Below are 27,819 nucleotides of genomic sequence, written 5' to 3' on the forward strand. Positions count from 1 at the left end.
TCACTAGGGCTCGTTACACCCTCTCCCCCAGAATTAGGAACCACTGCCTAAGGTAGATATTGACAATAGAGTTACTTTGGGTTGCCCTACCAGATGGTTTTTCAGATTTGCAGTCTCTAACTTACGTTCTTGGATGCTTCCACTCTGCGTTCTGCTTCGTTAGAAGGATATGTCGTTACTTGTATGCTTACCAATGCCCCCATTGCACTTCCCGCGTGGGGTCACCCCGCTCGGGTCGCCGGTGTGTGAAGGTCACATCCAGGTGGCCATGCCGGGCTTGAGGGTTTGTCTCGATCGAGGCTGATGCGAACCCACAGAACCAGGGCCTGGTCGATGACAGCACAGTACAGTGCTGCGGGAGTCACATCCCCGAGGCCGAACCCCAGTGTTGCCGCCAGCGGACCGCAGACCCTTGCAGGGCTGACTTTGAGCCTGACCCAGGGGGGAAACAGGCTTCGATGCGTGGTGGCAAGAGTCTGTCTTCTTGTCGTGAGAGTCGGAGCGCTCACGACTACGCATGAGTGATAGTTGGATACAGGGTTTCATTGTTTTCCGGGTTTTGGATCTGCATCTTGCGTTCTACAACCTATTTCGGTGGGCCAAGCTGGCCCGCTTTAAAGCCTCTATGGTTCCTGCACTCGAAGCCATCTCCAGTCTATAACGACCACCATCGATTCATCATTGTCCTCGTCGCCGCTCCATCATCCATCATGGCTGGCCATGTCTGCAGCGAATGCGGCGCGGCCTTTCGCCGAGCCGAGCACCTCTTGAGGCACAGGACGCGGCATCTGGGCCAGCGGCCCTTCTCCTGCCCCCACTGCCGGCGCGCATTCTCGCGCAAGTAGGCCATCTCGTTGCTGGCATCAAGTTTGGAGGGCTGCTAACCGTCTTGGCCGACGACAGAGACACCCTGCAGCGGCATCTCCCACTGCATGAGGGGAGCCATCGAGACCGCCAGCAGAGCAGGGCAAAGCGGGTAAAGCGGGCATGCCGCGAGTGCTCGCGATCCAAGCTGCGCTGCGATGGCCACCAACCATGTAGCCGATGCCTCTCCAGGAACCAGCTGTGCTCGTACCGGCATCCACAGTCTTCCCAGGCAAGTGTTATACCCGAGACGTGCGGCTTTGGAAGAGCCCGACTAACGGCTGCTGGCAGTCATCCAACGATGACCCTCGATATATGAGCACGGCCATCGATCGCTCGCTCAAGAGTGGCCACTCGGATGCCGAGCTGCAGGAGCCACGGCCAACGACACATGGTGCAGGCGATTCGGGCAGTTCCCCGGGCATGTCGACACGCTCTGATGGCCTTCCCACTCCGGTTGTCCCCACGGCTGTGGCCGGCGAGCAGTTGCTTTCCATCCCGTCCGGGTATGGGGCTGCGCCGGAATGCTCAGAGACACCGCAGCACACAAATGCCCTGCATCCTGGCTTCGATTTTGCCTCTCTGGCCTTTGGGCTCCAGTCTTCTGATCCCTACCCGCTCGACTTGGCTGCACAGGATCCGTCTTTCTGGGACAGCTTTCTGGATCTCGGCTCTCTCCATCAGTGCCCAAATGCCGGCTTTCCACAGGCAATGATTCCAGAGATATCCTCCCCTTCGCAAGCAGGTGCTTTAATTTCTGCATCGGACTCAGGCCAACATCTACCGGAGTCTCGCGCACCTGTTCCGAGTTTCCTCGCTGCGAGAGCTAGCCCCGAGCCAAACTTGGGCCAAGCAATGCGGTTCGACGACTACATACATAATGCATGGAAATATCAAAGTGCGAGGATCGGCAAGGGCCAGGCCACCCCTCTCATCATGGGAGCCTTTGACCCTATTCTATCCTCGAGGGAAAAGGACGCCATATGGTGCGCCGAGGACCTGGCCCACGTAGGCCCTCTCCCCAAACAAAAGTACGATCAAATCGTAGCAAATTTCGAAGCCTTAAACGGCACGGCCAAAGTTGGGTACAAGCAGTTCTCGACCGGTGCTTTCCCCTCGATTACCGCTTGCAACGCGTTTATGCAGCTCTTCTTCGAGGAATTCGACCCCCTTTTCCCCTTCATCCACAAACCGAGCTTTGACCCTTGCTACGAGCATTGGCTAGTACTCCTTGCTTTGGTGACGATCGGATGTCGCTACTCGCGGGTCCCTGCTGCGGCTGATTGCGTGGTAGTTTTCCAGGAATTTCTTCGCCGGGCCTTTCATGTCGCTGTGCGTATACAACATCCTTACCTGACCTGAAAAAGTATGAAGCTGAGAATGTGAACAAGATTGAAGAGGACTATGGCGCAACGCGTGAGCCGTGGTTAGCACAGGCTGGCTTACTGAACCAGATTGGTATGCAATTCTCGGGCGACCTCAGGCTCACTGAGTCCGCCCAGTCAATTCGGAGTCTCATCGCATCAGTGTGCCGAAAAGTCAACTGTTTCAACGAAATAGGACGGCGTATTGATGGAATAGACCCAGAGCAGTCATGTACAGAGGCATGGAAATTGTGGAGTCGTAAAGAGAGCATGTGCCGGCTGGCATATTCAGTCTGGGTCAGTCTGTACCACCCTGTGCCTCCCCCTGTTTTTCCATGATGAAAGCATATGGCCCCTGAGATTGCTGTTTGCTCTTTCTCTACCAAACCTCGCTAACGAGTCTTGCGAGATCAGCTCCTCGACAGCCAAAATGCGTTGTTTTTCGACCTGCCACCAATCATCCCGACAGATCTTCTTCGGCTTAAACTTCCAGGTCCGGAGGAGCTGTGGCGGGCTCCTACCGCAGCTGCGTGGCTTGAAGTCCTCCGGAAGCAAGGCGAATGCGGTGAGTCATAAATTCCCAGGTATGTTAACTCATGCTATCGTAGGCGGCTGAGCAATTGTGGTGCAGGAGCAGAACGGCCCCTGAGCATCCGACAGGAGTTGAACAACTTGTACAGAACCAAGACCTACCCGCAAAATCTCGGTGATTTCTCCACCCTGCTGCTTGTCTTGGGCATCTTCAGAACTGCGCTGCGGTATCGTCACTGCCTGGAAGATGGATTCTGGTCACCGCCTGGTTTTACTGCAAATGATCTGCAACCTGATGACACCTTAGATATGGCACAAGAAACTTCCTTTCCAGGCAATAGCAGGGCCATGGAATACCTGCGTATCTTGTGTTCGGGTATTGAGGAGCTGCCCAGGCTGTCTTCGCTCAAGTCTGCGATCCTAATACACTATCACTCGATTGGTATCCTTCTCGGTATATCCTTAGGCGAGCTTTTTTGCTACTGCGGGTACCGCGTATCGAGTGACGATATTCTCGACTGCCAAAAACGTCTCCGGATTTGGGTACGACAACGCGGTGGAGAGGCTCGTCAGGTCGCCTTACACGCGGGCAAGCTGTACCGCTGCATTCGTCATTCCAACATGCATGCGTATTTTGAGGGCCACGCGATGACAGTCTCTTGCCAGGCCCTTTGGATTTATGGAGAGATTTCCGGTGTGCCTGCACAGCAGGACGTTGAGCGAGTGCTTGATCAAGACGAAATAGGCGTGCCAGCAACATTTCGCCTAGACCAGAAGAACAGCCAGCATGACGAGCAGACCTGGCTGAAACACGGCGCCCGGATGCGCCCCTATCTAGCGGGTGTGGGCTGTATCATCGGCCCGGACGGTGCGGCACGGCTTATCCAGGAGGTTGCCCGGGTGCTGTGCGCCGCTTCTGCCTGGGGACGTTGTCAAGCCATGGGAAAGGGGCTGCAGTTGCTCCATCGGATTCGGTCGGCGGCCGCCTCCTGACACATTGAAGTAGGCGTAAGTACAGATGTATGCATTCTTCTGTACGGAGATCTTCTCGCCCCAGGTGCATGGGACAGTAATAGTCAGCATGCCCAATGGATTCCCGGTTTCCCATACATGGGGCTGCCAGCCAGGGGCAGACAAACAGCGGTGATCGGCCTGACTGTGCTTGCAGCCGCGTGTACCAAGGCAGTAAATTGCCTGTATGCGTCCGTTTATACTTCAGCAACTCCATAATGAGCAACCAATAACTGTTACCAACCAATAACCCCGAAATTTCTGATAATGCTGAGTCTGACCAAGCCAGAAGAGAGAAATGACAATTCTTAGATTCCATTAGCTTCAAAACCACCATGGTACGGCTTGCAAGAGGTTGCTTACGCTGGACTACCATCGCACACCATAGGAAGTCGGTGGTGTTTGATCTTAGTTGCCCAAGTAGTCCCTACTTCCATGGTAATCGTGTAATATGAAGTAGAAAAGAGAGAAATTACCAGAGCAATGAATGAGCCAACTATCACTGGTTCCAAGTTAGAACCTGCCAGGATGATTCGACCGAGTATGGATTTGCTCTCCTAGGAAAATGCTAAGCCGACTTCACAGTCAGAGAGTCCATATATTCCTATGCAGAGTGAAACTGACTGACAATTGACGATCAGTTAGGCATCACATTTACCTCGAAAAATGATTGCATACGCCTAGAACAACAAGTATTCTATGGCGTTGCATAAATCACAGCCAAAGATGGTAACGTGAACATAACGACTGGCTCTTCCATAATCATGATGCAAAGGTTTCAAAAATGCTTCAATTTCCTGCAGGTTGTGCCGCCGTTTCTTTTCCGCTGGACACATTGCGTTATCTCTGTGCTCTAGATCGTAAATTTGATACATATGTGTGATTGTAAGGATTGAATAATATGTTTCTGGTAGACAAACCACAGGTAGGAAGAAAACGACGGCAAATGATAACCCAAACCAGAATGTTAAGCGCCAGGAAACTGTTGTGCCATCTCCACAGATCATAGGACCAATTGGTGGTTCAGCTCACCATGAAACGCGAAGCCAACTCCAACGACAAGCGGAATAACCGATACCAACACCTACTTCAAACTGAACTACGGAGACAAGAGCTGGCGGGGGTGTACCAGCACACTATTTACGTCACCACTACCGACAGCATCAGAGGCATACAAGATCAGATTCGGAAAGTCCTCCTCGAGCAGACAGCCAACCCACTCTTCCAACCGACGATGCAGAATCTGGCCGGCATCTACGCCTTCGGTGGGCTCTCCGAGTGTGGTAAAAGCACCATTGCAGAAGCATTTTGTGAAACGTTTGGAACAAGTCAGGCATTCCGGGCAAAGATTGCATACTTCAACAGCAGACTAAGCGAGACGATCGGACGATCGGTCCATGACCTGCCGGAGAAGGAGCAAGCTCTGTATCTGTTCCATGAGCTTGACCGGTTCCAGAGAAGCCATTACAGGCTTCGCTTGCTCACGATCGAAAGCCTCCACCGAGACTCTGTCGCCCAGTATCTCAAGTCATGGCTCGGTGAGAAGCTTCGGATCGTGTTCATCGACACGAAGAGAGCCAGCGGCGGAAGCAATCGCTAGTATCCAAAGAAGAGCTGACCAGGAACGATAGGATAAAACTGAAGAGGGGGGTGATGAATATTCGACCGTACGCAGATTTCGTGTTGGAGAACAATGGGCCGCTTTCCGGGTCCATCTCCGCCCTAATATCATTCTCGAAAGACAGGGGATTGGTACCGCAGAAGGCTGGGATGGTGTGAATAGTGGGAAATTATCGGGAAGAGTCAATTGCTTTGAGGACTCATGATGGATGGTTGACTTCTAAGCTCATTTATAGGTGTAAGTCTGGTCTTCGGCGTCACTTTTGAGAAGACGGTTCGCTGCAGGTGTTATAGGTGGGAAGTAGAGGGGAGCTGTACAAGAACCGGTCGCGAACAGTTCGAAAAGCTACCAACTGGAGATAATATGCCTTGAACTCTATGAAGTGTAGTGGAACTAAACTTGTGAGTTATAATAAGTTGTGCCTGGATCTTCAAGGGTTGATCCATTTGATCTTAGGATGGATTCTAGATTTTGAACGTAGCCCTGCACTGACCCAGCTAAGACAGGCTTATTGACCCTTTTATCTTGATTGTAAATATCACCTCTGTAATAACCTATACCCAAAGTTCGTTCTCGTGTGACCCAGCCAGCAAGCCTGCTTGCTTAAGCCCCTACCTAGACAAGCATAAATCGGATGCGGTTACCGTTTGTACTTGACCGTCATTTACAATCGCTGTGGAAACTAGCCCTTATAGCTTTATTAGGGCCTCCCACAGTCGCATTGAAGGATCATATGTTTAATTTGAAAGTTCTTCTTTGATACTGAGCTTTAAATGATCTTCATAATATTCACTTACTCGGCTTGTGCAGTCTAAGAAAAGCTCCCCATGCTTCAACAGTTCCGGCCCCGGAACCGTCCTGCCCTGGCATCTTTTTATGCCGTCAGCGAACCTCCGGGTGCTCTCTATCTCGTCTCTTAATCCATTTCAGCTTCCTACAAACTTGACAAAACATCATCTAGGCACAACTGTTAGTTAAATGTCAACGCCTTCAACATTTAGTATGACGCAAACGACCACAGCTATATTTCCTTACTGAGCCACAGTTCTTGAATACGGCAGGCGGCTGTTTTTTATCCATCCGTCGGTCAAAGTTCCATTTAATCCTTGAATGATAACACACTCCGATGTTAAATAACAGCTCCAATCCCACGATGTCTGCGTCACTCCTTATAGGTATTCTCCACGAGCTCGATAGCCTTCTTAACCATATCCCGATCCAACTGAAACGTTAGCTTGTCCAGAACGTCCGTATAGCTAAAAAATTCAACCGCGTATCTGTCCTTCTCCATCGTTTCCTTTGGCGATGTTTCCTCATCCAGAACGGCGACGAACCACCATATAAGCTTCACTTGGTTTTCCCCAAGGCGGCGGATTTGCAAGGTAAACGGTTCGCAAAGATTCGTGTAAAAACGAGCTTGGTCGTCCAACTGCTCGGTTTCCACAGCTGGCGGGGCGCGAGTATGCATATTTACCGGAAGGAGGCGACAAGTAAAGCCTGTCTCTTCGGTGACCTCGCGTAGGGCGGCTTCATGGCGAGCTTCTCCGCAATTGCGTCGTCCTTTGGCCAACACATACTCATCACGATTCAAAAGATGAAGTACACAGACCTCACGAGAAGATAGGCGGAATAAGACGCCGCCTGCGCTTTCGACGAACGCTTCCGACGTGTATTGCTCCGACTCGAGACGAGACCCGGCCATGGCGTGTCAGGAATACTAATGAATTATTAGCTGTCGTCAGTAGACGCAATCATAGAACGAGAGTCTAGCGCATATAGGTGGCTCACTCACTTTGACTCTTTGACAGTTTGGTCTTGACGCTTGGCCTGGTGTGGATTAGAGAAAGTGGAAAAGTTCTAGTCTAGTTTGTCCAAAAAGAATGAAAAGGTCAGGGGGCCAAGATAAAAATGATCGGCAAATTAAGCGGCATTTACCTAGCTAATAAACAGAAGCAGTCAAACAAACAAACAAACAATCGAGCAATCGAGCAAACAATCAAGCAAGCAAATAATTAAATATCCAGCCATCAAATACAGAAATAAGTGGCGAAGCCTGACTAGAGCGTTTTTCTTTTCTTTTTCTTTTTTTTTTTTTCCAGCCCGAATGGGATTAAACACTTCTTAAGAGGGTGGCAATAAGTCACGATGATGACCTTGGAAACTATTTTGAGGGGTGCAGCCTGCATTAAATATTTCAAAGAGCCATAATATTTACTATGCCCCATAAGTGGATACTGTCGCTCACCTTCAACCACCCAAAGCACCTGCAGGGCACCCCATAACCTTTTGCTCACCCGTCCCAGCTTCTTTTTTCCTTAAAGCAGCATGCCTGAGTGAGCGTAGAGTGAGCTTCCTCTGCAAATCTGTTGTAACAAGATGCCATTGACCTACCTCTTGGCTCTGTCTGGTAAATCATATATATCGGCAAACAGTGGCTCTTCTACAACATTAGGAGCGACGGCAGCAACGCCGCAAAGGAAACGAAATAACAAGAGTGCAACATATGTAACACACCCCGGCGTAAATATCATTACCCCTGATAGTCAATTACAGAACCAAGCATGTAGAGGGGTTGAACAAGACTAGTTGCAACAAATTTATGACAGAACAGGCTTGAGGAATATCGCCCCAGAAGGCAACGACGACCAAGGACGCTGTTGACGTTGATCATAATGCCCTTAGCAACAATTCTTGCCCTTTTCCCCTAAACCTCCCAAGTCGGATTTGTACCTATCATCAGACCTCAGGATATGCGCCTGGTTGAACATGTTATACCCACAAGAGAAATTTTTATAGGGCTCACAACATCCGTCTAATTTAGGGAACGACAGCTCTCCTATAATTACCCAGCCCTGGTAATAGCTGTTGCCAAGTTAGAGAGTAGAGGTCGTATCTGGTATAAATTAGATAATAAAGACGACGAAAGCTTTTTCCCGATTTTATGAGCCGGTACTGCGGGTCCTGTCAACTCGCCTTCAAGTATTATACGCCCTACAAACAATCATAACAATATTAAACGAAAGAACCATCTTGCTGAGGCTCGCCGACTGTTGCCTCTCTTTATTTAAAGGTCAATATCGTCATAGGCACCCCTGTTTCCCTTCATATAATGTCCAGTCATAAGAAATGGTCGTCAACATTCATTGTCGTCAACGACGCAGCACAGCTCACGAAAGCAATTGCTCTACTTGCCATCTCCAAATCTTCAAATACGTCTACATTATCTGTTGATGATGTCAACTAGAATCGCCCTACGACTGTCGCGGAAAAAAGAAAAGGAGTACAACGTCCTCCCCGCTGAGCCACGCAAGCGAAGGTTGTTGGGGGCGAGTGGAGTTAGCCTGTCAACTCGATTTTGCTCTACAGTCTAACCATCCGGATTTGGAGGCGAACGAACAGTCGCAAAATTCTTCTTGCCTCTTGGTTCTCTTTTTCCTCTTTACTTTTCTATTTTCTCTTTGGATCGTTCGTTTGCTCTCTATTTGTGCCCTAACCTTACGTGCTATGCTAATTAATGATGTTGGAATTTGTATTTAGCTTTCCTTCCAAAGTCCCACGCCTTATGCACGATACTAAGTGAAATTTTAGAAACTTGTATTTTGTCTTTCTTCTCTCTCTACTTTCCTTTCTATAGTACGGACTTCCAGAATACTAGATTCTTTACGAAACTTGTATCTGGCGAATTTAAATGCGCGCTTGGTAATGTAGAGACATAACTGCTACTTCTGTTTCTACTCTATTTGACTTTGTTAAGCTATGCAGTACATACGCTTAATATTTACGATGAGCATAGCCACTAGGCTTTAACAATGAATTTATAGCCGCAAGCAGCAGTCCACGGGGTTCTTATACACCTTCCGACCGACGGGAGCATATCGTCAGAGGATACTGTTTGGGCCACGATGGAACTGTATAGCCACGGATGGTAGCGAGGTTGCGCGCATGGAAGGGGGCCTTCTACTTTGACTTGCTTTATTATTGATGGCATGGCTTAAGTTAATGGTTATTCGGTAACCTTTAGAGTTATGCATTATCTTTTCCAGCTACAGTGTGCACTTAATCTTTTGTTCATGTTCCTCGCTTGTACATGTTCTAATATAGGCAACGTAAACCAATATTCGACTTCCTTGGATAAATTCAGCGTAATATTTAAACCAGTTTGATGTAGCAACTATATCTTAGATCAATGGTTATTAGGTATCCGGGAGATTTTAAAAGATAGTATATCGGCTATGGGATGATATTTGAATTGTTTGGCTATTTCGAAACTACATCTCTAACTTCATACCACATGTACACTCACAGGCAAAAAGATAAGAGCTTTGGGCCCAATGAACTGTTTATAATTTGCTAAATAACTATATGCAGACCATACTAATCTCCAAATATAGTGCGTTGACACTGAAACAACGCTATTGAACGTTTACTCCGAAGGCAGAACGGCGCGCTTTGTAGAAACAACGTCGGTAGAGTTCACAGGTTTTCCCTCTTCAGCAGCTGCGGTGCAAATTGCGAGGCATGCAGCATATGCTGGAAGAGCTTCAGCAAGAGGTGCGCATTCAGCTAGACAAGCAAGCTATTCAGTCAATTAGTTAGTTTCAATCGAGACTTATACAAGAAATTTTGCGTAGAAATTCGTACCGCGGCTCCCTGTTACTCAAAAGTCAGTATCGGCTATTAGCTCTATAGTATGAATGAAATAAAAGTTACCGGAATCCCAGAGGCGCGTTGGTCAAGCTTTGAAGGAATGGAGGCAGCAGAAGCGATGCCTGCGGCCAAAACCGTTGAACAGAGAAGGAACTTCATATTTAATAATAAATGGCCTGATCAAGTCAAAAAGAGTATAAATAAGTGTACTTGAGTTTGCTTTTGCCTCAAAATATGGCTCTTTCTATGATAAGGAAGGGTAACCACGATGCAATATATACTTGTCTTGTATACCTATTCGCCAAGCCATTGTCTTCTGTTGAGCTACTATCTAGATACTGTACTAAAAGGTCAAACTAATACACAATAAAATTATGAATATATCTTGTAAGACCTGCTAGATCCTACAGGAATCGAAGCTATCCTAAATATACTATAGCAGTAGCTTTATTTTAATATTATATTATACGCTGGAAATTATTTTAGCCTAATTCCTTACAAAGTAGAATAAGTTAATACCTCAAATCCCAATGTAATAACTCGTATCATGATGGAATACCTCGTATTCCAATGGAATGTCTCAAATCCTCATGGAATCCTCGGATCCTGGTGGAACCTCGGATCCTAACAAAATACCCCAACTCCTATTTCAGATCCTAGTGGAATAAAATGAAGGATATATCCATAGCTAGCCAATAACTGAATATATGTTTAAACCAAACTAGCTATAATTAGATTTGTTGTTTGTAAGATTGTAATAGAAAAATCAGGCTGAGGACCTTTGTAAGGAATTTTAAGATCGGCAACGCTAGTTCCTATAAAACGTAAAAAGTTGACTAAGATTTGGGGGCTTTACACACGGAAGTCGGCCGTTACATTGGGAAAGGAGGGGGATCAACTCCTCTGCTTATTGCCGGCGTGTTATTTAAATCCGTACAGTGTATTAGAATTGAATTATAAGAAGTAATACTTAGATATATGAAGTGGGGATATAATAATTCGTATTAATCAATAGTTTACATTTCCCTTGTCCGGCTAAAGTATAGATTATTGTTATTGTACATTAGTTCAGAATCCTTATTGCGACGAGACATTAGTAGGTGTGTGTACAATAATATAATACAATGCAACTTACATACTTCTTAGCTAAAATGAAACAAAGATCCTAATTATTAAGTTTTAGCTTACTTTTATGGATATATAACTATCGCATGTAGCATAGTAACATCGTTTTCGCATATACTATTTAAATTACAAATATTGATACTTAATACAGTATATTCGTTATGTAGTATAACTAAAGTATTGAATTTACCATGCAATTTTATTTTTTTGCTAAACCTTTATTATTTATTTGCATTCCCTAAATTTGTAATTTCTATGAAACATTTCTTTTGTAAGCACCTGCTAAAGCCCAAGACTATATTTCAAATTACCTATTACATTATATTAAACAAAACACTTACAATCGCTGATGAATTATTAATCACAAATCAGATCACGACTGCTTTCCGTTTGTCACTGAGACGAACAGCAAACAGCTCTAAAAATGTTTTGCTACATTCAACTTATCTTACTCTTCTTTGTCTATCTCTTTGGGCCCTGTAATGCGGATACGTTACTTCCCAAGAATCATTTCGTGGCAAGGAGAAACTTGAATGAATTGTTGGGGGCTGCCTTTCCAGTCCAGGTTCACATTGCCATCTCTCAAAACAATGTGGATCTAGCAATAGATTCCCTGTTGAAGGTTTCGGATCCAACATCACCAGAATATGGACAGCATTGGTCCGCAGAAAAAGTTGCTACAACTTTTGTTCCCCCTAGACAGAGTACAAAATCCGTTACAGACTGGCTGAGCAAATTGGGTATTCCACCTGCTCGGTTGTCATCATCGCACGCTGGAGGACACTTCTTGATCCGTTCAACTTTGGGAGAAGTCGAACGAATCTTCAATATTACCTGTTCCTATGAGTCTGGCCGGACAAATAAATTAAAATGCACGGACTATACCATCCCGACATCTGTGTCTCATTTAGTCGACTATCTCACAATAAGCGGTCCGAGGGTGCCTCAGTCAACCTTAAACGTCACCAGAAAAAAACGAGGGCCCGAGCTTGGGGCCCAATCAAGGCATCAGACGCAGGACAAAATTAAGTTGTCCAATTCTGCATCAGTAAATTGTAGCATATACACGATCCCTTCATGTTTGACCGAGCTCTATAATATCCCCCCAAACACAAACAAGACCGCCAACGCTTCTAATACATTCGGTATTTATGAGATCGCATGGATGACCTGGCTTCCTGAAGATCTTGATAAGTTTTTTGGTCTATTCCGGCCGGATCTGGTCGGCCAGCGCCCAGTTGTCGACTCGATTGACGGTGGATATCTACAGACAAGTTACAATCTCACGCCATTCAACCTGGAAGCCGATCTAGACTTTCAATATGCTATGGCTTTGACGAGTCCTGCAACAGTATTGGATATTCAAGTTGGCGATGAGTTTGTCTCGGGAGACATAAATAATATGTTGGCAGCTTTTGATAGGTTAGTATCCTCACACTATGTTTCATACCAGTGGCCGTTCAAAACAGAGAAAATTCCATTGACACAACTTAAGATACTACTGCGGATCGCTGGATTCATCTCTCGACCCCCAGTATCCTGACCCGCAGCCGGGAGGTTACAACAAGACCGATTGCGGCAATGTAACGCCACCAAAAGTGTTGTCAATCTCATATACAGATCCTGAAGACAAATTTCCCATAGCCTACTTGAAGCGGCAGTGTATCGAATTCCTTAAACTAGGGCTGATGGGTGTGACCGTTGTCGCGAGCAGCGGTGACTACGGACCAGCTAGTGGCTATTCACCTGGAACTTGCATTAACAACACCACAGGCGTCTCTAACGCCACAACTGGTGAATTTAGTCCTCAATGGCCCGCAGCTTGCCCCTGGATCACTTCGGTAGGGGGAACTCAGCGACTCACTCAATCCACGGGCGGGAATGGTTCCGTCACCGGGACTACAAATGTAATAAGAAATACACAGACGGCAGATGAAGAGACTGCTTTTAATGTCGTTCTACCAGGAGTACAATCCACATCAGGTGGTGGCTTCAGCAACGTATTTCCCGTACCAGCTTATCAGCATAAGGCAATTTCCACGTACTTTGATCGGCGCCACGAGGGTGCACATCTAGCTAGCCTTCAAGAGAACGGATTTCTCAACCTCACGCGCGCTGGTCGAGGTTTCCCAGACGTTTCTGCGCTCGCGTCCACTTATCTAGTCTATGTCGAAGGCGTGCTCGAGACAGTGTACGGAACTTCAGCTTCAGCTCCCGTTTTTGCCTCTATTATAACCCTTATTAACAACGAGAGACTAAACGCCGGAAAGGCCCCAGTGGGATTCATTAATCCAGTTTTGTATGCTCACCCTGATGCGCTGAACGACATAAAAACGGGTGTAAGCCTGGGTTGTGGAGCCAATCCGGCGTTTAGAGCTACTGAGGGCTGGGATGCTGTTACCGGTCTCGGCAGTCCGGATTTTGCAAGATTAAAGGATGTTTTCATGAATATCTTATAAGTCTGAAGTTTGAACTTTGATGCGGAATCCGATATAAATGCTAGTTGTCAGGACAGAACACTAGTAAGGTGTGTCAACGTTATAACCAACGGCGCCAGTGAGTTTATATGGCTGGGTGCCTCCCGAGAATTAGACAAGAGCCAAACATGTCCTCTTGATATGTAAATTGGGGCTGGATTAACGATTGTATCAAAATTTAACTTTACAAAAGTAGTAGAATAGCAGTAATTTAACAATTTAATCAGTAGGCGACGCATGCTAATCCCGCGACGTACTGTAAAACTTTCCCAATAGCTGCCTTGATTCAATCCTCTACACATCACCACGGTTCTCACCATTCTCGCCCAGATCATTTCTTTACAAAACTATAAAACCAATGCTCTCTTATTATTAATGATCTCCAGGTAACAATCACAAGTAAATTGTTGTACATAAGATTGTAACATTCTCCGATACGGTTCTCCACAATTTTACTACGTTATAAGGGAGCCAGTGATCTTCGCTTTCAAATAATTGTATTGCTATTGCCTGGAATATCCGTGAACTTTTGCATTTGATCAAGACAACTAATAATGATCTATCTATGCTCAGTGCACTATCCCTCCAAACAATTGTGTTAGTCCTGTCTGTTCGTCCATTTACTACGTCATCAATCGCAGTTATGTTTTATACAACATGACTATGGGCAGGGAATGGCAATCGAATCAGGTGGATTACAGCCAGTTGAAGGACTGTCGAAATAGCATTTTCCTAAACACAATAAGTCAGCCACTTTTGAGAACTCCATAGTGAATCATGGTTCTACCATCTCCATTGCAATAACAATAGTTGCCAATACCACTGTCTGGGTCGGCTCTGTTTTTAATTTGATTAGAATAATAATAAAAAAAGAATTGGGTGAGAGCAGTAGCCACGAACTGGTTTTCACAAAATCCCTGGTTAGCCGTAACTACGCTAAAGAGAAAAGCCAAGGGCGCGAAGGCGAAGATTCTCATTTTGCCAGAATTTCCAAATAAACAAGTGTTTTGGAAGTAAATTGTAGATTGGTTTTGAAGTTGTAAAAGCGCGAAGATGAAATCTTATTAAGCTGTGGTATAACTTCGAAATGTTGGGGTTATGGCGTGTAAAAGGAAGTGCTTTAAATATATATACTAATGGAGGACATTACGGCTACTGCGGAAGTTCTAGTATAAGGTGGACTACAAAATGTACTATATTTAGTTAAATGATACAAAAAATATATTTTTAATATTTACAAAATTATTTCTTTTTACATATTAATATATAATGTATATTGAATATTTTTTTACAAACTTTTTCTACGATAAATACACACTATTGACAAAATATTATTTTCTAGCACAATCAAAGTAGCACTTTAAAGTGGGTCGCTACCCCCAAAAAATATATATGAATTAGGTACTCCGTAGTAGTCATACCTACATATAAACTAGCAAGGATATAGCCAAAAACAATAAAAAAAATAGTAACGTAATGGGGTCGGTTAAAAGTCCCCTACGTCAGCAGATTTGCATCCTCCTCCTTCAAAACTGAATCCTCTTCCTTCAAACTTGAATCCTCTTCCTTTCAAAATTGAATCCTCTTCCTTCAAGCCCATCGGCAAGCACGGCATAATAGTCTGCGGGGAAGCCAAACAAAATGTTACACTAACCAACATCTTGATTAGAAAAGTACAGTTTATGCTAAATCTCTCACTTGCAGCTAGCAGGATAACAATTATATAATTTTATACGAGAAAATAACATATGTGTATTATATTGAATCTCATGTCCTTTTGTCTTAAAAGGGTTATAAACAAATATCTGAAATGGAAAGGCCAGTCTTTATGCAGCTTTATGTCTTCACTTTACAGTTACAGCGTACAAATAAATAAATAGATCTATACAGCCCACTATACATTCTGCATCCTCAACGCAAACCTTTCAACTACTCACCTATCAAGGCTCTTTTCTAAAATTCATTGAAAAACGTCTTCCATCTAACCAAAATGCTTGCTGCTAAAGTTTTTTCCCTGTTTATGCTGGCAGTCACTCCTAGTATGGGAGCACCCTCCGCAAACTACGCCAGTGATCTAGTCAAACGACAGACGGGTTCGGGAGTAAGTGCACGTTCCATCTACCATTACGCCTTCCCGTCAACCAGGTCGAGCTCAAGTTTCTCAGCATTTTGTTACTGACGCTTGTGTTTGCATTTAGTTTTGTGACCCTGGTTCAAATACTTGCAGATTGTCAAATGGACAAGTGTATAAATGTAATAATGGGTACAATGTAAGTTCAGTACTGAAGGCACCACCCTTATTAACTTAACTTAATTTGACTGAAATCTTTAGTGCTCGATTAACGATGGTGTTTGTTATTACCTCGATGGTGTTGTTCTCTGCGGCGAATAAGAAGATTATTACACTGTATGGTGGTGTATCAACAATGTAGAAAAATTATTAAAAACAGTGGCTGTAGATTAATTAACGAAGTAGATTGGGGAGTTTTCTTGAATAGATATCGTCCTCTGTGATTGTAAAAGATAATGGAGTAATTATTAATGTGCCGCTAACGGTTCACAATGAAGTAGATAGTGTAGTAAGGATGGATTAATATCTATAACTACGCTACCACAATAAGACTTCTCATGTCGTTAATGTACAACTACAGGCCAAGAATCACGTTTAGCACATCTTCACCGTAACTTCATATAGTAGCCTATTAAATAGTAGGGGACCCCTTCCTCGTAGTACTACCACTTCGTGAGCTTTTTACACGTGACGGTGTTCACTTGGTACTTGGTTCGAAATACTTAGCTATGGCCAACAGTATTGTAATAACTAAGAAATTGAGGCAGTGTTTAGGCAGCAACTGCGGGGTAGACGGGCCTTCGCCCAACAACAAAGCGCAAAAACACCGCAGGCCTCTATATCTTAGAATGGCTATATAAGAACCTAAAGAATCGGAACACAAGGCCGGGAAGCTATTACAACTTCCTCAGCTATTATTTAGCTATAAAAACCGCATGTGTGTATTCTTGTTGTTTAGTGCGATATCATGGCGAAAGAATTTAGGAGCCACCGAGAATCACTTGCCGCTTGGAACGCCCATAAGAGCGTAGGCCGTATCGACACCGAATCTACCGTCCACGAGATCCTTCGTCAAGCATATCTAGGATATCATATTACACGCACAGCTCCATCTACATGCGACTTACTAGGATATGCCCGGGCTGGGCATGCTACGTCCATTCTCCAGGTTGAAGATGGCCTCGACGCGACTCGTGTCTATCGTTTGCCTCCTTCTAGGATGGATCAGACACCGGGGAAACTTGAAGATGCTGTGAAATTTGCTCGTTGGAAGTACCAGTGGCAAGGCAACGAGTTCATCGTCTATCAGTTGATCTACGTTAACCAGTTTCATGAAAACACCCCCTTCCTCTTTGTGTTAATTGCCAATACGCCTCAATTTATGCGTGATGGTCATCATGAAGCCACCGATGCACTATTGCTTGCGTCAGGTTCGTGGACAAAAGAACTCCATGAGCAAATTTGGGTATACGACAACTCAGAGTGGATTAAGAGCAAAGGGCTTTGGAAGAGCGTGCAAGATTCTTCATGGGACGACGTCATTCTCGATCCAACGATGAAAGACAAGCTTGTTCAAGACGTCGAAGGTTTCTTCAACAGCCGGGAAATGTATCAAAAACTCAAAATTCCTTGGAAGCGTGGCTTGATTTTTCACGGTGTGCCCGGAAACGGCAAGACAATATCTATCAAAGCGATAATCAACACACTTGCTAAACGACCACACCCAGTCCACTCTCTGTATGTGAAGTCACTGGACGCTTGTTCCGGGCCAAAATGGTCAATTAAGCAGATATTTCGAAAGGCCCGCCGAATGGCTCCGTGCCTTCTTATCTTTGAGGACCTCGATAGCCTCGTTGGCGATAATACCCGCAGTTACTTTCTTAATGAGGTTGATGGACTTGAGTCCAATGACGGCATCCTCATGATCGGCTCTACAAATCATATCGAACGGTTAGATCCAGCTGTGACAAAGCGACCTAGTCGGTTTGATCGCAAGTACCATTTCAAGCTCCCTAGCGAAGATGAGCGCATTGCCTATTGTCGCTACTGGCGCCAAAAATTCAGCGAATCTGATACTGTGGATTTCCCTGAAGAACTGTGCCCCATTATTGCACAATTAACAGAAGAATATAGTTTCGCATACTTGAAAGAACTCTTTGTCACTTCACTTCTTCTACTTGCCCGAGGTGGCGTCGAAGAATCTAGTGAGGTTAAAGACGCTGCGAATAACTACTTTAGCAAGGATACAACGTCCCCGCCAAGTCCTGTAGTGCCTACGGAAACTACGACCGTCAGTGGTAACGCGAAGGAGAATGCCACGGGGAGCAGGTCTTCGGAAGAAGAGGCAAAACCTACAAAGCGGACCGTACCAGAGGTCAACATTCCGGCAGCGCTTCATGGCAATATTCTATTAAGAATTATCATACTTCAGGCCAAATCACTTCTGGAAGAAATGGATCATGGATCTAGTAGCGTCACTCAGAAAGTGAGCGGTGCATCTAGACCACCACGTATTCAACTTCCGTGGACTTCGCTGCTTGATGAAGATGATGAAGATTAGTCAAACGCTATACAGCAATAAAGCTACTACATACAATACATTTTAGTATTGCTATTCCTATTTTCTCGTGGTTGGCATATCACACCGCTGATGCGTGTAATTGGTATCTAAGCAAGCATATCTAGTACCTAATCTGCCTAAGTAGCCATATTCAGTAAGTACTAATAGTATTGCAATAATACAATTAATACCAAATAAGCATTTAAACATTGTAACAATCTGGAATATATACCAAGCTTGCTAGCAGACTAATGGTATATACCATGTACAATGTTTATTTATGTACGGGATAAATCCAATAATAGCTCTTGTTTATTATTCAGCTGGCTCAGTTTAAAATACCTTTCGCAGTTGTAGCTACTAATGTTAGCGGATATAGTACAAGAAGCGTTACGCATACAAGGGAAAATCTTACCTCCAGCAAGCGGTCCCCGTTGCTAACCTTTGGCAACCACGAATATACTCACGAATATCGCTGTTAAGCTTCTCATCTGTTGTACTCCAAGGAATTCTGGCCTCTGCCTCAGTGCAGATGGTGTAGTGATCTTTCAGAAGGCCAAGAATCTTATTAATAGATTGTTCAATAGATATATTATAAGTGTTCATAAAAAGGAGACAGAGATTCTCTAGTTGAGAAACACGCTAGCCACAGAATAATTTGTTAGCCTTCAAATAAATTTTGAAGTCATAGAGGAGAACAACTTACGAATTCCTTTTGTAGGGACAAGATCTCATTTAATAGGATTGTCAGTTTAGTGCATTGCAGAACAATCTCCTCCATGGCTTCATGTTTGCGAATCCAATCTGGAAGCTCAAACTCCATGGCATATTCATTCTGGGTGATACTTGGAATGACTCCAACATCATCAACTCGCATCTGGAAATGATCCCAAGGATTTGGAAGGTGATCTTCCTGGCGCACTTTCTGTTGGTTGCTAACACCATTGACGTAATCGTGGAGCTCTTTTTTCAACCGCATAGTTGAGACAGGGCCAAGACCAGCCCGAAGATCTCTCAAGATGGGATAGAGGATCTCCACGGTGCCTCGAGAGCCAGAAGGAGGTGTATAGTTAGGACTAGGGCCAAGGCAATCATCAATGCACTTATTAGTCTCGGCACAGCACAGAATTGTGCCTTCTCTATCTTCGGTGAGGTCTCCACCTGTATCAATTTCTGTAAAGCCGAGTCAGTATGTATAGATCAAGATATTAGATTTTCATTACCATCGTCCCAAAAGAAGATCTGTACGAACAGTTAGCCAGGCGTTTTTTAATATAATATAATCGATCATATTACATACCCAGTATAAAAACTGAGAGAGAGCCAGCATCTTTTCTTTTTTGCAGTGTGGATAATAAATGCCTGCTAGAAGAGTATAATTTCCTCGAGTACGGTGTTTTAGTTTTTTCTCCTTTGCAACGTTCACACTAATAAAATATTTCAACAACCTTGCTCAGTAAATTTGACTAACAAGTTGATAACATTAAACTTACGTTTTCAGCCATTCATCGACCTTCACATTAATCTCATCAATGTCCGGCTGAAATTCGCTAGGCCACGCAGGCATTAGTTCCAGAATGTTTGGAACAAGAACTTTCTTGTTTAGAGCTCTTCTTATAACCTCTTCGCGCTCATCGAATGGCTTGGCGGCATTATCTGTGATCTGAATGACACCAGGCATACATTTAACCACAATGTCACGTACCAAAAGGACAGTCATCTTTGGTTGATCCATATGGTGCTAGACTGGCAAATAACCAAGGATTTCACTACTTTTTAAATGGTAGTCATTGAGAACTCCTTTCTCTGACTGCCTTTGAGTTGGTACGGTGCCCCCAAACTTATACTTATCCCAAATACCACGTAACAACCCATTCGTTTGAAATGTTATACGTCATAATTCCATGTAATCTTACAGAGTCAGATAATTCATTGATATCATTTAGTCATGAAATCCATCGGTATGATGCAATATTAGCGGGCGTCAAAGCCGGCTATACGCCCATTTATTCTCAATATAGAGCAGGGGTCATCTAGCTTAGAAATCGCTGATGACTCGGTGAAAGGACTCGGGCTATGTTCCAGATAATACAAGAACAAGAAGATTAAACAATATAAATATATAGAGTTAAAATACATGCATGCACAGAAGTAACAATTCGTTAGTTAACATTTATTTATGCATAAAGCGTTATATTAAGGTATACTTCATCGCCTCTTATGATACCTGTTCACCTTCATGTTTACCTGTATATTCCCTAGTTTCTTGTATTAAGTTTATCAGCAGATACGTACCGTTGTATTGTTTACTTAAATGCTAATATCACATTAGCGTGCCAGGGAACTTTTGTAATATATACCTCTCTACGAGGCACAATACCTGTCTCAGCCTCAAACTCACTGTTAAAGTACATAGCATAGCCCGTAGCCCTAGCTACAAACTGATATCATTATGGATGGTTTATCCAGTATTCGAGCAGGCGTATTCAACAGCTAAACAGGCGTATTAAATAACGGAGCAGGCGTATTCAGTAAGCTGCCAAGCAGGCGTATTTACTGCCCAATCCAATTAGCTTTATACGATAAAACACTACCTACCGAAAACCCTGTCATGCGCTCTAATTATCCATAAAATACATAGTGGCGGCTTATCCGGCCCAAGCAGGCGTATTCTGTGTTTAAAACAGCTAAGTTTATGCTGCGTATTGTAACAATACGTTGATACCGATAAGCCAGAGAGCAAAAGACTAGACCAATGATTGTGACGGAACCAGCTACGAGGGTCCTGGTTGTAGCACTTATAATTAGTCCATGTAAAATTAAAAAAATTACAGTGAATTCCTTACGGTATAATGTTTACTGTTGATCAATGCTACAATTTAGTAACGAAGTTCTATATGTAATCCCATAGTAAATAAATGCTATAATCTAGTAAGAACGCGGCAATTTAGTGGGTAAGTGCTGTAATTTGGTGAGTAAGTGCTGTAATATGGTGACTATGTGTTGTAATTTAGTGATTAAATGCTGTATTTTAGTGACCAAGTGCTGTATTTTAGTGACCAAGTGCTGTATTTTAGTGACCAAGTGCTGTAATCTAATGCTGTAAGTTATAGTACGTGCTTTTATAAGCCCTTGCTATTTTAGAGATAGAATATGCCCGCTTGGACACTGAATAATGACCCTCCAGTGTTTTAAGCCATGTAGCTGTGGCTGTATCCCAGACAATAACTTTATTCTCCAACTAGGGCCCGTCTTGTGAGAAGGCTATTGAGTTGAGTTAGCGGTGGTATACCCTCCGTGCGCCTAGTGGCAAGCGTCTATAGTCATGTCCCAGATGTTGATGGTCTTATCTTCAGATGCGTCTTTTCGGAAAAAAAGGTTACGACGTAAAACAAGTTTGATGGATTTTGCTATACCTTTGGTCATACTTTGGAGGATCCGCTACGATCTTGCCGTGCCCCATCTTGATTTCTTTAAAGAAGAGAGCTAGAATATAGCTACGGTTGCGTTATGAATTGTGTGAATTTCGGAGGAGGTTTGCGGGATTACCTTTTCCTACGTACACATGGGCTCTATGTATATATAGGTACTTTTACTTTCTTTTGCAAATTTGGGTTTGAGGTTATGCAGGCAGTAACTCTCTGATAAGTCCGAAGTAAGAATAATTGCCTAAGCGCTTAGTAATGTTGACGGCCTGTTACTCTGAATGCACGGAGTGAATATCAAAGCAACACTACAGAATAATCTATGTCCGATACAAGCTAGATAATTGTCACGATATATAAGCATATCAGTGTAGATGTGGGTCCAGGCTTGTTCAGTTGCCTTAGCTCTCTGATAAGTCCGAATACAACAGAGGATAGAAGCATTGAGTCACAATGGTGAGCCGATTGTCCTGTAATATTGGAGTACACTGAATTGCCGAATTACTAACCCCCTCATCATTAGGTATTTCCTAAAGAAAGAGAGATATTTTAGGGCTAGCTTGTTGTGTTTGTTGGCAGGGAGGCGGACGATTTCGGACTAACGTTAGAGTTCTTGGCTGGTCACCGTGCATTACGTGCGCCACGGGCAAGCTTAAATTCACGGCTCAACCTTTTGTTTTAAACGTCTCAGCTGTTTAAGACAATGCAATCTCTTTTGAGCCGTACATTTATCTGCCATCTACGACAATACACGCCTCGCGAATTTGCTCTTGGTACAAGGACACTTTGCACTGCACAGCGACAAGTCCAATCTGTCGGCATGGGTATCAAGACTGACATCACGCTTTACACCGCGTTAACACCAAATGGGATCAAGGTTCCGATCCTGCTTGAGGAACTTGAGCTTGAATACAAGGTGCGGAAAGACAATGTACCTCGTTTTAAGTAGATTCGGGATATCAAGTTGCTTACACATATGTTTTTCTCCTACTAGTTATACCATGTTAAGCTAAGGGAGAACGAGCAGAAACTACCTTGGTTTCTAGACATCAACCCCAATGGCCGGATCCCCGCTATGACTGATACATGGGTGAACGGAAAGCAGCACCGTATTTTTGAAAGCGGAGCAATCCTTGAGTACCTTGTTGAACGCTATGATAAGGAGAACAGGTTCTCATACCCAAAGGACTCCCCTGAATATTGGGAGGTAAAGAGTTGGGTATGTTTAGGAATGATATGTCCGAAGCTTCAATGGTTGACAGTCGTTTAGCTCTCTTGGCAGATCGGCGGCCTTGGCCCTATGCAAGGGCAATTAGAACATTTTAGGAGTGGGCTACTTCAACATACATTCCCGTGGATGTTTAGACGCTAACTAGGCATTCGCAGGATATGCAGCAGAGAAGATTGAGTACGGTATTAACCGTTATGATAATGAGACCCATCGCCTCTATAACACTATGGAAGCTCACCTGGCTAAGTCTCCTCATGGACTGCTTGTCGGTGACCGCATTACTATAGCTGATATAGCCTGCCTAGGCTGGGTTGCCAACCACGGTAAGATTTTTTTCATCCACGTTATATAAGGTGTCATTCTGTGTAGCTAATTCTAAATTGTGATTGCCTCTAGACCTAGATGGCGTTCCTCTCGATAAGTACCCTTATCTAGAAAAATGGCTGAAGAAGCTCTTGGCGCGCCCAAGCTACGAAAAAGCCCAGAGGATGCTATCATAGGTATGTGTGTTTGTGTCAGAAGTGGTGCTTAGATACTAGTATATATTACTTATCTTAATGTGATGAATCAAAATCTCGAGTTTAGTAGTGTCAAGGTTAGTCGCATGATAAAACCTTTCGTTTAGTTACATTCATATTAGCGGATGTGTTCGCTTAACTAATTTTGTCAATTAATACTGTATACCGCTTCGGACATCTATCCCTCATGCAATGCCAAATGGACCGTTAGCGTAGTGTTATTTGATTAGTCCATCATACAGCAGAACAAAACTTTGAGCGAACGCAGCTTCGAGAGCTCCGTAATCTAGAAGAGGATATTACGGAAATATGCATCACATATCTCTCATTTATTATTTTCAAGCCCTTTTTTATCGAGGCTTGCGATGAGCTGCACTCAAAATAAACGACAGACCATAAGTCTCATCTCCAATGCCGGATTGACTCGATAAAGGAGAGCTGGGGTGAGTGAGGCGTAGCATTTGAACTACAAATTATCGGGCTTTTCATTCCCTGAAGCTCGAACCATAGACAGAAACAAACTTCAAAAACTAAATTCCAACTTAAAGGGTAAGAACGGGCAAAAAGATGGACAAACGGGGAATTGAACCCCGGACCTCTCCCAAGCGGGTCCTTCTCAAGTATTTCTGCGTCGGAAAGATGCTAAGGGAAAATCATACCACTAGACCATTCGCCCAATTGTTGTGATGCTTGGTAAGTTCTTCGCCAAATCGCCTCATGATCGCAGAAGGAGACATAATTGCTATCAGTTTGCGTGGATGCTTCAGGTATACGGCTTTGAGCTGCAACGCAAGTGTTTGGTGTATCTAAATTCATAAATGGCCAATACCATACAACAACACATGCGTACCCATTTCTTCCAACTTGGTTCAATACGTGCCCATATTAAGTCCAGAATCTATGATACGATGTTATTAACAAGATCTCAGAGCTAAGTGGTGGTGTGACATACCAATTACAATTTCTTGGCCAGTCATAGAAGCATTCTTAGCCGCGGAAATGAACGCATCGGCGGCGTCGTCAAGATCAGTCTACCAAGTCAAAGTTAATTATTGGACATTTACTAAGAGAAAAACAATTTCCTCATACCTCGCGCTTCAGCGTGGATGCGCCTTTGACTTTTTCAATAATTTCTGGTCCAAACCGCTGGCCCTATCATCAAACAGGTGAGTGATGCTCGAAAATATTCCTTATATAAAAACACAAAGAAAAGAGCAGCAAGTAAAGTAAGCAAAGGATGGAGAGACAAACCCATTCGGTAAGCATAAGACCAGGGAGAATAGCATTTACTCGAATCTTAGGCCCTTGAGTGAATGCGAGGTTCTTCATGAGCTGCAACCCAGCAGCCTTGGAAACAGAGTAGGCCATGCTACTTCCACGATTGCTAATTCCCTGAAAATATTAATCTCTCAAATTAACGCTTGCTCAAATTCACCAATCAGGCACTTCGTGGTGTTGCTTACTGCGACAGAAGAGGTGATCAGATAGACACCTCCTTCGGGATTCGCATTGAAGATTGGCGCGGCTTCTTGTACGAGTTGCAGATGAGACATGACATTGACTGCCCAACACTACATCAGTCGTTAGATATTTTTCTATTCCAGGACTGTCCTCTATTGCACTCTACCTTGTTCCACTCGTCATCAGTTAGTGCATGGAGATCGCCAAACTTGCTCGGCTTGGTCCACCCGGCATTTGCAATAATAATATCGAGTCCGCCAAGATTTTTTACTGTTTCTTGAACGATGCGAACATTGTCGTCTCGTTTTTCGGCGTCCTGTCCGCTTAGAGCATTAGTCTTGACTGATAGCTTCTGTAGAATGTGATAGTGCACAGGCAGTAATTATGGAGATTTCTTACGCCTTGGATGACGAATATTTTGCTGGAATAATCCTTTGCCAAAGTGTCCGCCAATGTTTGGGCTGCTGTTGAATTGGAAACGTAATTGATTGCGACATTAGCTCCCTCTTGGGCGAATTTCTTACAGATGATGGCCCCAAGACCTCTGTCTCAGTGATTAGTATGGCGTTCTTTTCTTTTCCTGTCAGGCGGCAGAGTCATCAAATCGTACCTAGAGCCCCCGGTGACCAGAACGTTTCTTCCTTTCAGTGAGTAAGGCATCGTTTCTGGTAATTTAAAGAAAGAAAGGCAATGGATATGTGCCGCTGATCTGCTCTCGTTGTTATAACCCCGCATACTTAAAGTACCTTATCTTATTCATCAGCACGGGAGGAGGGCGGGTCCGTTCGGCGCTCCACTGCTGAAAGGGCTTCGAGGTTATATTTCCTCTTCCCCCGTTAGGCTTACAAATTTCATGTGGATTATATTAATTCTTGTAAAGGTCACACGCAGGATGCATATTTATAGCTCAACATGTGTCATATATATAATTTGGACTGCTACTTGGAGATATATGAGCAGCAGATCTTGCCTAAAGGGGCAAGCCAGCTTTGAATATCGTCTTTTTCCGATTATGTGATAGCACTGGAAGATCTTACGTTCAACGAACTTTGAATAGGATAAAGTTCTGTGATACCAAAATACCATATGCAAACGGCTTTGAAGAACTGGTTTATTTTTTGGAACTTATGGTGGGTTATAGAGTGGGGATATCGAGATCATGTTAAAGCTCCCATGGCGTTATAAGTGCAAGCCTTTTAGAGGTTAGGTAATACTAATATTCACTCTCACAAGTAGCCACAAGTTTTTGAAGCGCAATTAAATCTGTCGATTTCTTGAACTATATGTTTCTGATATCTCTTCCAGTGAAGAATGCGCTAAAAAGAAAAGGAAAGGAAAGGAAAGGAAAGGAAAGGAAAGGGGGAAATAGAATGATGTGAAGCAAGTATGGTTATAGTGGCTCATTGATCAGACCTCAGCTCAAATAAATTCGACATGATCAATGGCATTTGGCCTTCTTAAAACGCATCTTGTAAAACATTACTTTCCTAGATTCAAGCTTTAGACAGCTCACAGAAGATAATAGCTGCCTAGCATTTGACAGGCTCTAGGTAGCCGACATTATAAACTTCTTCTTCCGGGTTCTGCCACTCAAGCTTCTTAACCTCCCGCTTCTGATCAAAATGTGTAGAACCATATCGCAAATAGGCGGCAAACGTTCCCTCTTCATTATCTTTATTGTGATTTTCCTCATCATCCCATATATCAGCCAGCATCTTCAACGCTATTCCGCCGCTGCCGGGTCCGTGAGGCAGCTTCACCATAGACGTGTTTGCCAGCACAGATGTTACAAAATCCTCAGCCTCCTGCCATTCCTTGTCTGCAATAACATCATTTCCAGATCTTGTCATCGATAGAAGATTGAATTGGCGTTGTGCATCCCATTGAGATATTTCTTGGGCGTAAAACATCTCCTCTCGGGCGTTGAGTAAGAGCATATGTTTGTTATACCATTCTGCACCGTTGAAGCCGTCGTTTGGGTCGCTTAATTTTCTCAGTCGCTCACAACACATGTAATGAGCCACATAATCGCTGAAGGCTTCATAATTAATCTCCACGGGTGTCAAATTGGTCGCACTTGAGGGAGGGCGGAATATAGGCAAATGGCACAAAAGTGGATGTCGATGGAATCCCGCTGCGTTGGTGACTCCATCCCAAAGCGCAACATAGATATCGTGCCACCGTTTGATGAAGGGATTGTTCCGCTTGGTGGCTAGAAATCCATTTAGTGGAGTGTAAGTGTCCGGCAAGTGCATCAAAGCCACCGCACTCAGTTCATAAGGAGACTCGGGATCCTCAATTCGCTTCCAGCAAATATCATCGACATGTCGCAGCAATATTAGGCCTGCATCCATCCACAGGCCTCCATACTTCCATAGCAGAGGCAAGCGCACCAAGTCGCCCTGATGCGCCTTGTGGCCATCCATAGTGCCATCAATAAAAGTCTGCGGAAAGAAAGAGGCATCGATGTAATTGAAGATGCTCGTCTCTGAGCCGTCGACACGATCCACTACATGGACAGTCCAATCGGGACCCAGCCGACGGACCCAGTTAATAACATTTCGCTGTACCCATGGTCGCATTTGAGCAAAGCCAGAGTGCCAGAATGTCCAGATATTCTTGTCAGAGGTGACGGGGTGACGCTTTTGAAGCCATGCTGCGATCTCTTCATCCGCGCGATGGTCAATCTTGTCCGAAGATAAAAGTGTGATTCCATCCGGAAGATGTGTTTTCGGAGCGTCTATTAGCACGCCGACGTCTGCCGACCGAGGAGGTGCTTTATCATCATACATGCTTGCTGATGGTGAAATGGCAATTTAAGAGACAAATCAGTTACAGTTACTCGTTCGCAATCTCTCGATTACGAAAGACGCAGACCTTTTATGGCTCTAATCCTTGGGGCAAACCGTAGGC

At 44.2% G+C, this 27,819-nt stretch overlaps 11 protein-coding genes across 12 annotated transcripts; 6 read left to right on the plus strand and 5 right to left on the minus strand.

Annotated features, from left to right (window-relative positions):
- Positions 1-277: 277 nt before the first annotated feature.
- On the plus strand, positions 278-4,651 carry TrAFT101_004709 (uncharacterized protein). Of its 2 annotated transcripts, XM_024908325.2 has the most exons (6): positions 278-841; positions 904-1,096; positions 1,156-2,196; positions 2,256-2,525; positions 2,643-2,793; positions 2,860-4,651. In XM_024908325.2, exons 1-6 carry the CDS (start codon positions 711-713, stop codon positions 3,750-3,752), a joined length of 2,679 nt encoding a protein of 892 aa, XP_024759916.2. In that variant the 5' UTR covers positions 278-710; the 3' UTR covers positions 3,753-4,651. The 2 variants fall into 2 exon arrangements, with proteins under 2 accessions (XP_024759916.2, XP_065983373.1); XM_066127263.1 differs by having other exon boundaries at positions 312-1,096.
- A 152-nt stretch (positions 4,652-4,803) lies between these two features.
- TrAFT101_004710 (uncharacterized protein) lies at positions 4,804-5,370 on the plus strand (the record flags this gene model as incomplete). Its single annotated transcript, XM_066127264.1, has 1 exon — positions 4,804-5,370. The coding sequence occupies one exon, from the start codon at positions 4,804-4,806 to the stop codon at positions 5,368-5,370; it is 567 nt and encodes a 188-aa protein (XP_065983374.1).
- Positions 5,371-6,553: 1,183 nt separating this feature from the next.
- On the minus strand, positions 6,554-7,093 carry TrAFT101_004711 (uncharacterized protein; the record flags this gene model as incomplete). Its single annotated transcript, XM_066127265.1, has 1 exon — positions 6,554-7,093. One exon carries the CDS (start codon positions 7,091-7,093, stop codon positions 6,554-6,556), a length of 540 nt encoding a protein of 179 aa, XP_065983375.1.
- Positions 7,094-9,814: 2,721 nt separating this feature from the next.
- Positions 9,815-10,197, minus strand: TrAFT101_004712 (uncharacterized protein; the record flags this gene model as incomplete). Its single annotated transcript, XM_066127266.1, has 3 exons — positions 9,815-9,967; positions 10,033-10,041; positions 10,102-10,197. 3 exons carry the CDS (start codon positions 10,195-10,197, stop codon positions 9,815-9,817), a joined length of 258 nt encoding a protein of 85 aa, XP_065983376.1.
- A 2,131-nt stretch (positions 10,198-12,328) lies between these two features.
- On the plus strand, positions 12,329-13,622 carry TrAFT101_004713 (uncharacterized protein; the record flags this gene model as incomplete). The annotated part of the gene is made up of 2 exons (XM_024900330.2): positions 12,329-12,585; positions 12,659-13,622. 2 exons carry the CDS (start codon positions 12,329-12,331, stop codon positions 13,620-13,622), a joined length of 1,221 nt encoding a protein of 406 aa, XP_024759914.2.
- A 1,914-nt stretch (positions 13,623-15,536) lies between these two features.
- Positions 15,537-16,125, plus strand: TrAFT101_004714 (uncharacterized protein). Its single transcript, XM_024909935.2, has 3 exons — positions 15,537-15,741; positions 15,839-15,910; positions 15,973-16,125. Exons 1-3 carry the CDS (start codon positions 15,631-15,633, stop codon positions 16,030-16,032), a joined length of 243 nt encoding a protein of 80 aa, XP_024759913.1. The 5' UTR covers positions 15,537-15,630; the 3' UTR covers positions 16,033-16,125.
- A 422-nt stretch (positions 16,126-16,547) lies between these two features.
- On the plus strand, positions 16,548-18,539 carry TrAFT101_004715 (uncharacterized protein). The gene has a single exon (XM_024908324.2). The coding sequence runs from the start codon at positions 16,679-16,681 to the stop codon at positions 18,269-18,271; it is 1,593 nt and encodes a 530-aa protein (XP_024759912.2). The 5' UTR covers positions 16,548-16,678; the 3' UTR covers positions 18,272-18,539.
- Positions 18,540-18,682: 143 nt separating this feature from the next.
- On the minus strand, positions 18,683-19,991 carry TrAFT101_004716 (uncharacterized protein; the record flags this gene model as incomplete). The annotated part of the gene is made up of 5 exons (XM_024900355.2): positions 18,683-18,913; positions 18,978-19,444; positions 19,495-19,513; positions 19,572-19,698; positions 19,765-19,991. The coding sequence occupies 5 exons, from the start codon at positions 19,989-19,991 to the stop codon at positions 18,683-18,685; spliced, it is 1,071 nt and encodes a 356-aa protein (XP_024759911.2).
- Positions 19,992-22,337: 2,346 nt separating this feature from the next.
- On the plus strand, positions 22,338-23,614 carry TrAFT101_004717 (uncharacterized protein). The gene is made up of 5 exons (XM_024904050.2): positions 22,338-22,612; positions 22,691-22,915; positions 22,967-23,024; positions 23,083-23,250; positions 23,324-23,614. The coding sequence occupies exons 1-5, from the start codon at positions 22,400-22,402 to the stop codon at positions 23,425-23,427; spliced, it is 768 nt and encodes a 255-aa protein (XP_024759910.2). The 5' UTR covers positions 22,338-22,399; the 3' UTR covers positions 23,428-23,614.
- Positions 23,615-23,616: 2 nt separating this feature from the next.
- On the minus strand, positions 23,617-25,603 carry TrAFT101_004719 (putative secondary metabolism biosynthetic enzyme). The gene is made up of 8 exons (XM_024909934.2): positions 25,517-25,603; positions 25,306-25,450; positions 25,073-25,222; positions 24,909-25,016; positions 24,697-24,837; positions 24,535-24,597; positions 24,398-24,476; positions 23,617-24,343 (listed from the first exon to the last, which is right to left on the minus strand). The coding sequence occupies exons 1-8, from the start codon at positions 25,564-25,566 to the stop codon at positions 24,315-24,317; spliced, it is 765 nt and encodes a 254-aa protein (XP_024759909.2). The 5' UTR covers positions 25,567-25,603; the 3' UTR covers positions 23,617-24,314.
- Positions 25,604-26,266: 663 nt separating this feature from the next.
- TrAFT101_004720 (uncharacterized protein) lies at positions 26,267-27,737 on the minus strand. Its single transcript, XM_024908323.2, has one exon. It carries the CDS (start codon positions 27,696-27,698, stop codon positions 26,436-26,438), a length of 1,263 nt encoding a protein of 420 aa, XP_024759908.2. The 5' UTR covers positions 27,699-27,737; the 3' UTR covers positions 26,267-26,435.
- Between the last annotated feature and the right edge of the window lie 82 nt (positions 27,738-27,819).

This window comes from Trichoderma asperellum, chromosome 3, assembly GCF_020647865.1.
Source record: "Trichoderma asperellum chromosome 3, complete sequence".
In the NCBI taxonomy this organism is placed as follows: domain Eukaryota; kingdom Fungi; phylum Ascomycota; class Sordariomycetes; order Hypocreales; family Hypocreaceae; genus Trichoderma; species Trichoderma asperellum.

Bases quoted from the DNA above. Each gene is read 5' to 3' on its own strand.
- TrAFT101_004709 (XM_066127263.1), top strand. From the start codon at position 734: ATGCGGCGCGGCCTTTCGCCGAGCCGAGCACCTCTTGAGGCACAGGAC. The intron at 1,097-1,155 runs GCAAGTGTTATA...GGCTGCTGGCAG, and splicing joins GGCATCCACAGTCTTCCCAG to TCATCCAACGATGACCCTCG. The intron at 2,794-2,859 runs GTGAGTCATAAA...ATTGTGGTGCAG, and splicing joins CCGGAAGCAAGGCGAATGCG to GAGCAGAACGGCCCCTGAGC.
- TrAFT101_004720 (XM_024908323.2), bottom strand. From the start codon at position 27,698: ATGTATGATGATAAAGCACCTCCTCGGTCGGCAGACGTCGGCGTGCTA.
- TrAFT101_004715 (XM_024908324.2), top strand. From the start codon at position 16,679: ATGGCGAAAGAATTTAGGAGCCACCGAGAATCACTTGCCGCTTGGAAC.
- TrAFT101_004719 (XM_024909934.2), bottom strand. From the start codon at position 25,566: ATGCCTTACTCACTGAAAGGAAGAAACGTTCTGGTCACCGGGGGCTCT. The intron at 24,598-24,696 runs GTTTGTCTCTCC...GTTTGATGATAG, and splicing joins GTCTTATGCTTACCGAATGG to GGCCAGCGGTTTGGACCAGA. The intron at 24,477-24,534 runs GTATGAGGAAAT...TTGACTTGGTAG, and splicing joins CATCCACGCTGAAGCGCGAG to ACTGATCTTGACGACGCCGC.
- TrAFT101_004714 (XM_024909935.2), top strand. From the start codon at position 15,631: ATGCTTGCTGCTAAAGTTTTTTCCCTGTTTATGCTGGCAGTCACTCCT. The intron at 15,742-15,838 runs GTAAGTGCACGT...GTTTGCATTTAG, and splicing joins AACGACAGACGGGTTCGGGA to TTTTGTGACCCTGGTTCAAA. The intron at 15,911-15,972 runs GTAAGTTCAGTA...TGAAATCTTTAG, and splicing joins AATGTAATAATGGGTACAAT to TGCTCGATTAACGATGGTGT.
- TrAFT101_004717 (XM_024904050.2), top strand. From the start codon at position 22,400: ATGCAATCTCTTTTGAGCCGTACATTTATCTGCCATCTACGACAATAC. The intron at 22,613-22,690 runs GTGCGGAAAGAC...TTCTCCTACTAG, and splicing joins AACTTGAGCTTGAATACAAG to TTATACCATGTTAAGCTAAG. The intron at 23,025-23,082 runs GTGGGCTACTTC...AGGCATTCGCAG, and splicing joins GCAATTAGAACATTTTAGGA to GATATGCAGCAGAGAAGATT.